Below are 13,088 nucleotides of genomic sequence, written 5' to 3' on the forward strand. Positions count from 1 at the left end.
ATTGGTAGGAGAAAGTTGTGGATATCATGAATATGAGAGAGAACGAACACTGTGATTGGTGAGAGAAAGTTGTGGATATCATGAATATGAGAGAGAACGAACACTGATTGGTGAGAGAAAGTTGTGGGATATCATGATTATGAGAGAAAGTTGTGGACACTGTGATTTGTGGTAGGAGAAAGTTGTGGATATCATGAATATGAGAGAAGAACACTGTGAAGGAAAAAGTTGTGGATATCATGAATATAAGAGAGAACAAACACTGTGATTGGTAGGAGAAAGTTGTGGATATCATGAATATGAGAGAGAACAAACACTGTGATTGGTGGGAGAAAGTTGTGGATATCATGAATATGATGAGAATAAACACTGTGATTGGTGTGAGAAAGTTGTGGATATCATGAATATGAGAGAGAACGGACACTGATTGGTGGGAGGAAGTTGTGGATATCATGAATATGAGAGAGAATGAACACTGATTGGTGGGAAAAAGTTGTGGATATCATGAATATGAGAGAGAACGAACACTGATTGGTGGGAGAAAGTTGTGGATATCATGAATATGAGAGAGAATGAACACTGATTGGTAGGAGAAAGTTGTGGATATCATGAATATGAGAGAACGAACACTGATTGGTGAGAGAAAGTTGTGGATATCATGAATATGAGAGAGAACAAACACTGTGATTGGTGGGAGAAAGTTGTGGATATCATGAATATGAGAGAGAACGAACACTGTGATTGGTAGGAGAAAGTTGTGGATATCATGAATATGAGAGAGAATGAACACTGTGATTGGTGGGAGAAAGTTGTGGATATCATGAATATGAGAGAGAACAAACACTGTGATTGGTGGGAGAAAGTTGTGGATATCATGAATATGAGAGAGAACAAACACTGTGATTGCTGGGAGAAAGTTGTGGATATCACGAATATGAGAGAGATAATGGACACTGTGATTGGTGTGAGAAAGAAGGGATCTTGTGACCAGTATGAGATTGGGTGTGGACAATATGAATACTGCCAGAAGGAACACATATCCTCTACACACACAAAATGTGCGTTATACTCAACAAAAAGAAAGAGTAAACAACACAAATTTTGAACAGTCATACAAATTAACATCTTATTTTCATTTTATTTTATGATAGGCAAATCTTTCCACATCACATATACCTGTTATACAACCCCATGGCCCAACAGTTATACATTCACATACAATGTTGTGGCAACAAGACTGTAAGGTTAATAAGGGGAACATGCCTTGCTGGCTTGACAAATAAAAAACCATGCCCTTTTCATGTTAAGACTGTCTGGGATTTTTGATGATGTGAGCATACCCACGAAAACACATATGTCAATAGAACAGAAGAGATTAGAATCATGTGATTGGAGTGGAAATACATGGATACAATTTAATCACATAGGAGCCATGACGGATTGACACAGCAGTTTGCGGTCCCTGACGGCCCATCAATAAGCAAGCCCAAGTAGACTCCACACCAGGAGGATACAACACAGTACACATCATCTCTCTGTTGGAGATACTGTAGAGGCAACACTAAATGTTACCAGTAAGTCACTCCCTCCACATGTGTCCAGGCATGTCAACTCACATGTATGTTTCAGGGTTTCTTATTGTAAGGCACTGCCACTATCACAATGATAGCAATGAAGAGGAGAACGATGGCGATCCAGTAACCTGAAACAATAAACAGGATTGTCATCATGATGCTGTTTTAATCATCCCATTTTACTGGTTACTTAGACATAAACTCACATCATAAACTTCTACCTAGAAATCATGAAAATCTAAATATATTAGATATTTAAATACTTACCTTACCATAGGTCTTATGCATATTACCTTAAGCTCCGCTAAGAAGAGATCAGACAGTCATTGATTCGCCATTCTCTGGAATGGCTGCCTCAGGTATCTACAAGTCTATAGGCACGGAAGTGACGTGATCTCCCCTCTCGAGCAAGCGCATTCTATCCAAAAATCACTTTTACTGACCAGGTCCGAAGAGCCCAGAGGAGGGAGGAGCATCCAGCGTTGGGAGGGAGTTACCGCCCTATGGTAAGGTAAGTATTTAAATATGTAAAATATTTAGATTTCAATAAATTTTTAACTTACTTTACCATAGGTCTTATGCATATGGATTCGACAGTAGGACGGCGGTGTCGGGCTCCAGAGGACTGTCCTAAGACCACATGCCAAGAGCAACCAAAGAGAACTAACTGAGTCGACAGGCTGAATCAGGAGGCGCCTGTAACAGGAAACAGATAGTAATCCAAGGAAACCCTAAGGAAAACAAACACACCCAGGGCGTAAGTTAACCTTAAGACCAAAAGGTAAGAAGAAGAAGTTACCTAATGGGCAGTAGGTTGGGTGAGTTGCTGGGCAACCACCAGAGGACCAAAGGATTGCAGCCCTTCCACATCCTTGACGGCCAAATCCGCAGGTAGTGGCTAGCGAAGACTGTAGAGGATTTCCAGAAGGATCCCTCCATGATGGCTGGAACGGTGCAGTTCCTATGGAGAGCCATAGTGGACGCCGGAGCGCTAATCTCGTGCGGGTTATTGGCTGTAGGATTAGGTAGACCCTGTGCATCGTAGGCGGCCAGGATGGTCGTACGTAGCCAGAGGGCAATAGTATTCCTATAACTTCCCCTTTAGCCACCGAGGAAAAGGGAATAAACAGTCTTGCGAGACTGCCTCCTGGATGATGATTTGGCAAGATAAGAGATTTCTTAAGAGCCCTCACAGGACAAAGCAGCTCTTCCTCAGCGTCGTGTGGTCCTAGAATGGAAGACAAAGGAGGAATGGAAAACATTCTGTCCGGCTGTCCTGGTAGCTGATTCTTAGCCACAAAATCACAAAGCAGTCCCAGATGAACAGGACCATGTCGTGACTGCTCAAAACCGCACCCTGGTGACATCCAAAGCGTGGATCTCACTGACCCTAGCCACCGTAGCCAGGGCCAAGAGAAAAGCTGTTTTCCTGGGCTGAAAAGCTGAGTCCAGGGGCTCGTAAGGCGGACCTCTCAGATGCCGAAGAATGATGTTAAGGTCCCAAGCAGGAGGACGAAACTTTGCCTTCTGGTCCTCTAGCTTGAACGCTTTAAGTAAAGCGATGAGTTCCGGCACCTTGGAAATCTTCTTGTCACACTTGAGTGCCAACACTGAGTTAAGAGCCGACAAAAACGTTCCTATAGTGTTACCCTTAAGGCGCCGGGATTGTCGAAGGAAAGGAAGGAACTCTGCTATAAACTGAGGAGAGGCTTTTAACGGGTCCTTGGATTTCTGTGCACAAAACTTCTCAAAAGAAATCCACTTATCATCATAGAGTGACCTAGTGGAAACTCGATGAGCACGAGCAATAACCTTAGCAACACCTGTGGAGAAGCCCTTAGCCTTTAGCGCCCTTTGCAGATGATCCAACCGAACAGATGAAATCGAGTCGGATCGGGATGCAGCTGTCGACTCTGCGGATGTCTGACCAGATGAGGCCACTCTGGCAACCTTAGCGGAATTCTTCTGGCGAGATGGCGCAGATCCGGAAACCAAGTTCTGGTTGGCCACCAAGGCGCGGCCAAAAGCAGACGAATCGCCACTGTCTTGAGCTTTGCTAACACTGCTGGCAGCAGAACTGGTGGTGGAAAGGCGTATGCGTCCAGACCCTCCCACGACAAGGACATGGCGTCGACTGCCCATGCCGCCGGATCTGGAATTGGAGACACGTACAACGGCAGCTGTTTGTTGAACTGGGTCGCAAACAGGTTGATCAGAGGGCAACCGTGACTGTGGCATAGAAGTTTGAACGCTTCTGGATGTAGCATCCGCTCTGTTGGCGATGGCTTGCCTGGCCTTGAGAGAGCGTCTGCTAGAATGTTCTTGCAACCTGGGATGTGCCGGGCTCTGGCTCTGATGCCATTGTTGTCCAGGAGATCGACCAACTGGAAGGTCTGCTCCAACAACCGTTTGGACCTGGTTGTTCCCTGGTTGCGAATCAACCACACCACCTTAGAATTGTCCGACACTATCAGAAGCCTGGTGTTCTGCAGCAGAGGAATCCAATGTCGAACCGCTAGAATGACTGCTTGGAACTCCAAGTTGTTGATATGCCAGCCTAGTTCGTCGGAGGACCACAGCCCCGAGGTGGTCTGGTCGCTGAGGTGTGCACCCCAGCCCTGAATAGACGCGTCTACGAAAAGTTCGTGATCGTGAGCAATTTCTGTCAAGGAGACGCCTACGCAGACGTTCGACTCTACAGTCCACCAGCGGTAGTAAGCCTGGAGATGTAGAGGGAAGAAGAATCTCGACTGAAGATCGTCTGCCTGGATGTAAGGCAAGAGGAAGCGCTGTAACGGCCAGAGCATCAGGCGACCTCTGAGCGTCAAGTCCTGGGCTGAGGTGAGGAGGCCTAAGAGGGACTGCCACTCCCTGAGCGTGAGTGGCTGGGACAGACCCCACTGGCGAAATTGACAATCTTCCTCCAGCGATCCTGTGGAACCCTGTCTAGGTCGCAGTGAGTCAGGAATAACCCTCCTATGAACGTCAGTTCCTGGGACGGCTCCAGGTGCGACTTGTTTGTGTTGATAATCCACCCCAGTTGCTTCCAGAAGATGCATGGCGAAAGTCATCTGTCTGCGAAGCAACTGAGGATCGTGGTGGGTCATGAGGCAGTCGTCTATATAAGGGTCGAAATCGATGCCCCTGAATTGGAGAAACTGGGTGATTGGCGAGGTAATCCGAGTAAAAAGGCACGGGGCCGTTGAAATTCCAAACGGAAGCATTTTCCACTGGTAATGGGAACCATTGAAAAAGAACCTCAGGGACTTCCTGTGACGATGGTAAATGGGCACATGTAATTACGCATCCTGGAGGTCGAGGCTGGCCAGCCAGGTCCCGGGCGCAAGCTTGGCACGAAGCTGTTCCAGGCATATTGTCCGGAAATGAGGCGGCTCCGACAGGTAAAGGTGGTTGAAAACTGCCATGTTGTGAATTTTCCCCCCGAGTCTTTCTTTGGAACCAGAAAGATGGGTGAGTAGAACCCAGGGGACTGTTGGGGGTCTCTATAGCTTGCTTGTCTAGCAAAGTCTGGATGTTGTCTCTGCAAGCAGGTGACACTGCCATTGGCAGGTCTGGAGCATACACGCGTGACTGGGGCATTCTAGTCAGGATTGTCCAATTGGGCGACATCCTGCCCGCCTACTGGTGAGCTTGTAGCCGGTCTCCCAGGTGTTCCCATCTTCAGCGAGACCTACCCCTGTCGGGCGGCGTCGGGGCTCCCGTTGGCGATGACAAGAATCAGACTAAGGCGAGGGCTCCTGGATCGACGGAGGTGACGAGGAGACCTAGAGCGAGAACGCCTAGAACGCCGGGAACGTTCAGCCTCCTGGCGTCGGGAATGCTCTTCCACTAACTGCCGCTGCAAGTCTTTCTCTCTAGACAACGTAGAGACACGTGTCTTCTTAGGGATGGTAGCCTGCCAGCGGCGTCATTGGCGTTGACGTAGGCAATGTCGTCGGCGTCGCCCCTGGAAAAAGCGCTGGTTGAGAAAACAACCCAGCCACATCAGAGCTGAGTGCTGCAGTCGTCAGCGCCGGAAGTGCGCTAGGCGGAGGGGCAGCGCTAGGTGCTGGCACAGCGCTGGCTTGGGCTTCCACTGCAGCCGGCAAGAGGAGTGTCCTAAAAAGCTTCTGAACCTCCGGATGTGATAGAGCATCTGGCCGAGACAAATCAACAAAAGCGTCAGACGGTTGTTGGGCTTCAGGCGTCAACAGACACGGCGCAGGAGTACGTGTCTGTACTGTTGCAGGAGAGGAACATCCATCTGGCGTCCGAGGAAGAGAGGATCGGGATCCCACTGAAGAACCAGGAGACGACATCTTCATCTTGCACTGTGATAACCGTTTCTTCTTGGCTGCTATGTAGGCCTTGAAATCAGCAACAGACAACAGGGAGCAAAAATGACAGCACTGTTCAGGGGAACAGACGACTGTGGCGCAGTCCGAACACCATGGATGGGGATCCTTGGCAGATTTCTGCACCCTGCAGATGCTACAGAACTGCCGGGTCATGCACAAAGCTGTAACACACACCAAAAAAAAAATCAAAACGTAACAAAACATAAACACACAACGAAAAAAAAACCTGCAGGTAAAATGGAAGCACCTCCTACAGCAAGAATGGGCACACCCAAGCAGGCGAGACAGTAGACAAACAACCAAGATGGCTCCCCCCACTGAGCCGAGAAGCGTGTGATAAAAACACAAAATTAGGCAAGCATATGAAGGATTAGGCAAAAATATGAAGGAATACAACACCCCGCATGAACATTATGATGAAAGAGACATAGGAGTATGCAATACATCAAACATGCCAAGTGGAGAGACACTCGCGAGCCGTGGGAACACACCCCACACCAAAGTGAGAAACACGAGGCAGCCAGGTAGGTGAAGTTTACTTTTATTATATTCTTCACCCTCACAGAGAAGAATAATAAGAAATAAAAACCATACCTACCAAAAAGAAATCAAAAACTTAAATCTGAAAGAGAAAATACGTAACGAGCAAGGGAAATCAAACGTCTGACATGTAACACGCTTAAAGTAAAAGTGATTTTTGGATAGACCGCGCTTACGCGAGAGGGGAGATCACGTCACTTCTGTGCCTATAGACTCGTAGATACCTGAGGCAGCCATTCGAGAGAATGGCGAATCAACAACTGTCTGATCTCTTCTAAGCTGAGCTTAAGGTAATATGCATAAGACCTATGGTAAGGTAAGTTAAAAATTATACCACTCATAAAGCCTTCAACTGACACCAACCCAAACTCCCCACTTTTATCATTATTGTAGCTATGACTTCCTGACTGTTGCTTGTCGCATGGGCTCTACATAATGCTGTAATATGTAGTACCCAAGCAATTAACCCAGCAAGCTAAATACACTTAAGTGTCTGAGCTTCCCTAACTCCTGTCTTGATCAATAAAGGATTGCAGAGACAGAAAGTAGATATGACAAAATGAAGACTTAGTCCTGTCCATAAAAGTACAATAGTATTACTTTTTCCCATGACACAAAGGTAGAGATGTCAAACAGTTAAATCTGGCTGGTTTGTGAGTCTGGTGTAATGCTGCTTGTGGGAGGACAACCTAAATGACACAGATTGAGTGAGTGAGTGAGTGTGTTTCATTCCACTTTGTTGGATGCTTTACACCAGTCAGCATTACTCCATCTATATCACAACACCCTGCCAGTAGTCAAGTCCCGAACCAGTTACGCCAACATTCAACTTACCACAAAACATCATGAGCATCATTTACCCTGATAGTCTGACCAAAGTCAGTTGCTTCTAAACAACAGGCATTCAGTGCTGATAATGTATTCAAACCAGTTCTGCTGAGTAAGCTGCTCAGTAAAGTATTTTAGCTTAATGGACAAGGAAGCCAAAACTCATCAAGCCAGTTCAAGAAAACAACATGGGAATGGACTTGATGCTAATAACTAAGAATTAAAATAAGGGCAGAACTGAAAGTCACAACCACAATCAGCAGGTTTTTGTACAGTGAGTAAGTTGGGTTTTATGCTGCTTTTTGTGAAATTCAAATCCAATCAATATCACGGCAGGGGACACCAGGAATGGGCTTCACACATTGTACCCAGGTTTTTGTAGAGGGATGCAAAATCAACATAGACCACACAGCCACCACCACACCCAGTGCAGCATGACAATGTCTACCTCTTCCTCAAAACCCACGAGCAAGAACAGAATTAGGATATTAACTGGATTTGGCCCACAGCAAAGTAGTACAACTCTGTCCAGCAATTTCCAGCCCCTTTCACCACAGCCCCCAACTCCACATACCCTTTGAGAGATACTACCATGACACACACACTTACCACAAGTGTTGGACTTCCGGTCTACAATCTTAATGTGGGATGTTTCTTTGATCAGTCGTTCCCCAGTTCGGTCCGTGTGGTCAGTTATATCATCAATAAGTTCTGCAAGTTAAAACAGACAGATTAGATTTTAAACTACATTCACATTCCCTTCAACCTCCACACAAGCAATATAGCCCACACAGGTTTGCATTGTTTATGTAATGCACCAAGTGCACTGTCTTTAGACATGAATACATGACACATGAATATCGGCGCTTCAGAGCTAATTCTTGCCCCTTCATCATTCACCTGATGAAGGAGCAAGAATTAGCTCTGAAACTTTGTATGAAGAATAGAAATAAGTTGTTATCCATATAAACATGTCATGTATTCATGTTCGTCTAACTTCTAAATGTCTTTCAAGAACTGTCTTTAAACATGTTAAACATACTTTAAGCATTTTAAATAAACTTATCAATAAAATCTGTAGAGCTATTTTTACTAATAACCACATAATCTTTTCAGAAAATCAGAATAACAAACCAATATATAAGTTCTGATCGGTAATCAAACTTAATGAAATGGCAAACAGTAAATTCAAACAGGAATCCAAAGCATAAAGGTTGAGTCAATATATGATATTGATCAATCACACACTAGCAACTGGAACTGTAACCATCAGGTCTGTAATGAAGCGTAACGCCCAGACATTGGATTTACCCAAGCCCTGATTAAATAATACTCAGCATCTATGTCAGGCAGTCAACAGTTTCCACCTCAATGTGCTCATGCAATTTCATATATTTCACACTGATTGTTGTGGAAGCTGCTGCTGGAGTATTTTGCCTTTTACACAGAGGCTTGTCTATGGATATTAATTTCAAGTGGACAATAGCCACTCTACTCTATTGACAGAACTGGAACAGCTGACGGATCAGACCCAATGGGTCACAAAATGAGGTTCATGACAGAATCTGCAAGTTCCAGCATACATGTGGCATGGCTGAGTGCAGTGTGGCCACACAATCAATGGGAAACGGGAAGCAGCAGAATAAGAGTCCAATACCTGACACCATCTTCTTGTCCACATAATAGTACTTGTTACTTGCCATTCATATATATCACAGGTGTTCGTAAGGCATACGTTTACGGATGGCACTGCTTACTCGGGCTGTAATGACGGGTGTTGCATCACACAGACATTGTTAATTCTTCAGTGATGGCTTGTGTTTAGTTTATTATATCTTTCATGATATAAGACATGTTTTACAATTGTTTAAGTGATAATAGACACAGCAATGGATGATATTAAGTGTCTGAAAACCCATAACACAAAGATACAAGAACTGTTCTCACATCATGTTATGACACTGACTATCATTCTTGTTAGGCATGTTGGCATGAACTATTCAATAATAATTGTAATAATAGTTCATTAAATACTGGATGTCATGGTCAAAGTGCACCCTAATTATCCAGTCAGTTGCTCAGAGTGCACAATCCATATTTGGGAAAATACATCGTAAGCTAACTGTGAGGCTCTGAAAGGTTGACAGTCACATGACCATCTCATCCCACCTGGTACCCATTCACTGCTGAGTCAACAGAGGTTATTTTTAACAAAATCACTTGCTGAAACAACACTCCACGTGGTTCATACAATGTCATGTGGCATATATATAATTTGATTGACTTTCCATAATTATGCACTGTGAATGTTATATCAAACCAGATAAACAAAGAGTGAGTGAGTGAGTGAGTTTACGCCGCTTTTAGCAATATTTCAGCAATATCACGGCGGGGACACCAGAAGTGAGCTTCACACATTGTACCTATGTTGAGAATTGAACCTGGGTCTTCAGGCCAACGCTTTAACCACTAGGCTACCCCACTGCCCCAGATAAACAAAGAGCCCACAGTGTCTGTGCTGGAAGTGACAGATAACCCTATAAGGCCTCATGTTGGCCCAGTATAAAGTGAGGGCAGTCCACAGAACAAGGGTCTGCCAGTTTGTTGTGTGGTCCTGACAGTAGGTCAATACTACCATTTACTCATAAAGAGGCACTTCACAAGAGTGATTAATTACAGTAGTAACCTCATTTACACATTTTATGCTTGTTGTCTAAGTGTGAGTCCCAACTTTAACACACGGAGGGTTTCAGGTGTGTTTTCAGGGAATGAGTATGGTATTTGTACCACCTTAAGCAATATTCCAACAATATCAGAAAAGGGCTTGTAGGGACTTGAACCCATACCTTTAGCCTAATGAGTGAAAACCTTCACAGCCCCTCCCCTCACCCTACAGAGGCCCCTTCTCAGAATCAAGTTATCATAGTTGTCGCTAGCATACTGTGAAATCATGAGGCAAAACGTATTGAGTATTTGGTGTTTTAAAACCAACAGTTCCAATATCTGTCAATAATGCTTATAGTTTAGTTGCAACTATAATCATTTTGCTATGACCAATATATGGTATTAATGGAAGCATCAATGTTTCCCTGAATATTCAATACCTACCATTCTGGTTATCCACTTCGTTGCCAATATCAACAGCCATCATCTTCTGTCGTGCTATTACATTCGACAAAGCCTCCAACCCCTGGTCTTGTTCTACAATGAGAAAATTGTGCCAAAATTGATTATCTGTCAGCTGGCTGACCGTCAGTCGTTATCATCAAATCTCGAACATTCATCATAAATTTCAGGATTACTCTGACCTTCTCAACACGATACTTCCTTCTCACAAATATTGACGGAATTACCAATAAATGGGCATTCTGACCAGGCAATAAAAGTCAATGGTAAATCTTCATCTCCACGTCAGGCATGAAATTGAAATATTCCCCCGAGTATTTCAAGTGATGGAGTTCTTGCCTGAGTCTATTTCCCTTCAATCGAGAGTTCATCAATTTAATCTATGATTGTGATTCGCCCCTTCTAGTCGTCAATAACGGTGATTGAAATTTTTGTGCGACACTCATCAACGTCCGAATCGACAATGCCATCCCAATAACGAGGGACTTAGACAGTATACATCACACATAAGATGACGACTAGGATCTCTTAATCATAGCAGGATGAAGGTAATGATTGTGTGAGAATAGAGAGACTTGACTGTCCAGACTCAGGACAGCCTGACTGACTAGCACTACAACCTGAGGGAGAGCGGCTGTCTTCCAGGCTCATCTCCTTTCGAGAAGTCTTAGAGCTGATAAAAAAACTATGAGGAACTGAAGTGATAATATCACGTTTTAGGCACCGACTATTTTATCTCCTGCGGGGATGAGATAATTTTAGTCCACTTTTGTATGAAATAAATAAATTTCCAGATGAAAGCATGGAATCTTAATGTAGTGTAATCAATGTAATATGATCTTGAAGCTTTTAACCAAGTCACATGCCACAACCCACACACTTGTGTTGTGGCGATGGCAGTTGTGAGATTATGAAGCCAGGAGTCTAATTATAATGATTATAGTCTGTAAAGAAATATATATCTTGCACAGCACCTTGTCCCCCCTGTCACAAAGTGATCATAGCCATATGTGCATTCAAATAGTTTGTTTTACACACAACAGTCAGTTATCCAATTTCTGAAACAGGTTGGCAAATGCTGCCTATATACAAAGCAGTAAAACTGCTCGCTTTAGAAATGAATTCAACTTGTGATTCCTTGATGATCAGAGCACTGTGTATATGGTGACAATGTGGGGCAACTGAATCCTAGTTACAGAGTGATTTCCCTTGAGTACCTGCAGAAAGCGAATGAAGTCCCATCTGACAAGTTTCAGAGTAATGTGTGCAGTTTACAACTCACAACCTAGGACGACATGTTTCATATTGTTACATTGTGAGTGCTCTCAACTACTGTTTGCTTTCAGCATGGCTATACTGCCGCTAATGCATGCCAGTAGCGTATCGGTGGAAACGAAGGATTCAGTTTAAACGGTTTTAAACTTTATTCAGAGGTTTTGTGCTGACAGATAAATACATGCACAATTAGGAAAAAAGTCTGCTCCCCCATGTGCAGTTGATATAGTACAGATTTGCCCTGAACTGTTAGAGTTAAAGCATGAAGAAGCTTTGTTACTTTTCTAAGATGCTGAATTATGGACTAACTTTGTGTCTAATTAGAAATGTATTTTATCAGAAACCTGTAGTAAGTAGTGTCTTAAATTGAAACTATCAAACAGGGTTGACTAACAGGCTGTTCCACTTTAATGCTGTACCCTTTAAGAGACAAAGCATATTTTGAGCATAATAAAACACAACTAAAATTTGTAGCTTATAGTTTAAATAAGTCACATTTCAGTATCTGTTTAGTGTCTGACTACCAATAACCCCATGCAGCCTTAAGAAGGATTAATATTCAAGCTTTTTAAATCATTAGCTTTAGTTTCAAAATATTCCACAAATGCATTGTGGGGCCAAACGAAAACATTAACATCACCAACATTCAGTGTCACTGATTACTTTCAATTGACATACTGTTGTAAAAGCCGTGTTTCACCCATTAGTTCACAGGAGGTAATTAAGACATCGTCATGACCTCAGGCCATTATGATGTAACTAAATAATAATAATAATAATAATAAGTCATCTTCTATAGCGCACAGTCTCGCGGCGCTTAATCAGAATCTGATTCTTATTACCACAGATAACCCTAGCTGCCTCTTAGGCGCTAGAAGGTTATAGTCACATGACTTATCCAACCGGGTACCCCTTTTCTGCAGGGTGAACAGAGGCAATTTTGAACAAACTCACTTGCCTAAGGTGAGACCACATGTATCACATGTGCTTCGTTGCGGGGCAGGACTGACGTCCTAGAAACTCTCAGGAGTCAAGCTGCCAAACACGATCACCCATCCAAGGACTGTCTGAGCTCGACGTTGCTTAACTTCAACTGATTCGTGACCACACGCCACCAAGTGTACTTTACCACAGGATAGAGTCAGCACCTTTCATATTTTAGCAAGCACCTTAGAATGATAAATAATAAACTTCTAAACAATGTCGTTGTCTCATTTAATGTTGAAACTCACATCTCCAATACCAATATGAACCCCAAATACTGAAGGAGTCTGTAAATGGTTTTACACCGGTTTCTGCAAACTTCAAGTAGTATGAAGGAGTGGGACACCAAGGCTTAACAAGGTAGTGCATCACATCAGCATGATGGAAACAAGCAAGCCCTTGA

General features: G+C 43.7%; 1 protein-coding gene across 1 annotated transcript in view; it reads right to left on the reverse strand.

Annotated features, from left to right (window-relative positions):
* Positions 1–13,088, reverse strand: part of LOC124286723 (syntaxin-8-like) — a 48,064-nt gene that overhangs the window by 11,869 nt on the left and 23,107 nt on the right. Inside the window, 3 exon segments of the mRNA XM_046723149.1 lie at positions 1,617–1,702; positions 7,910–8,011; positions 10,409–10,501. Of these exon segments, the coding sequence (XP_046579105.1) occupies positions 1,626–1,702; positions 7,910–8,011; positions 10,409–10,501 (272 nt within the window). The 3' untranslated portion in view covers positions 1,617–1,625.

Source organism: Haliotis rubra, unplaced genomic scaffold, assembly GCF_003918875.1.
Source record: "Haliotis rubra isolate DU_JTF1 unplaced genomic scaffold, ASM391887v1 Scf39, whole genome shotgun sequence".
Lineage (NCBI taxonomy): Eukaryota > Metazoa > Mollusca > Gastropoda > Lepetellida > Haliotidae > Haliotis > Haliotis rubra.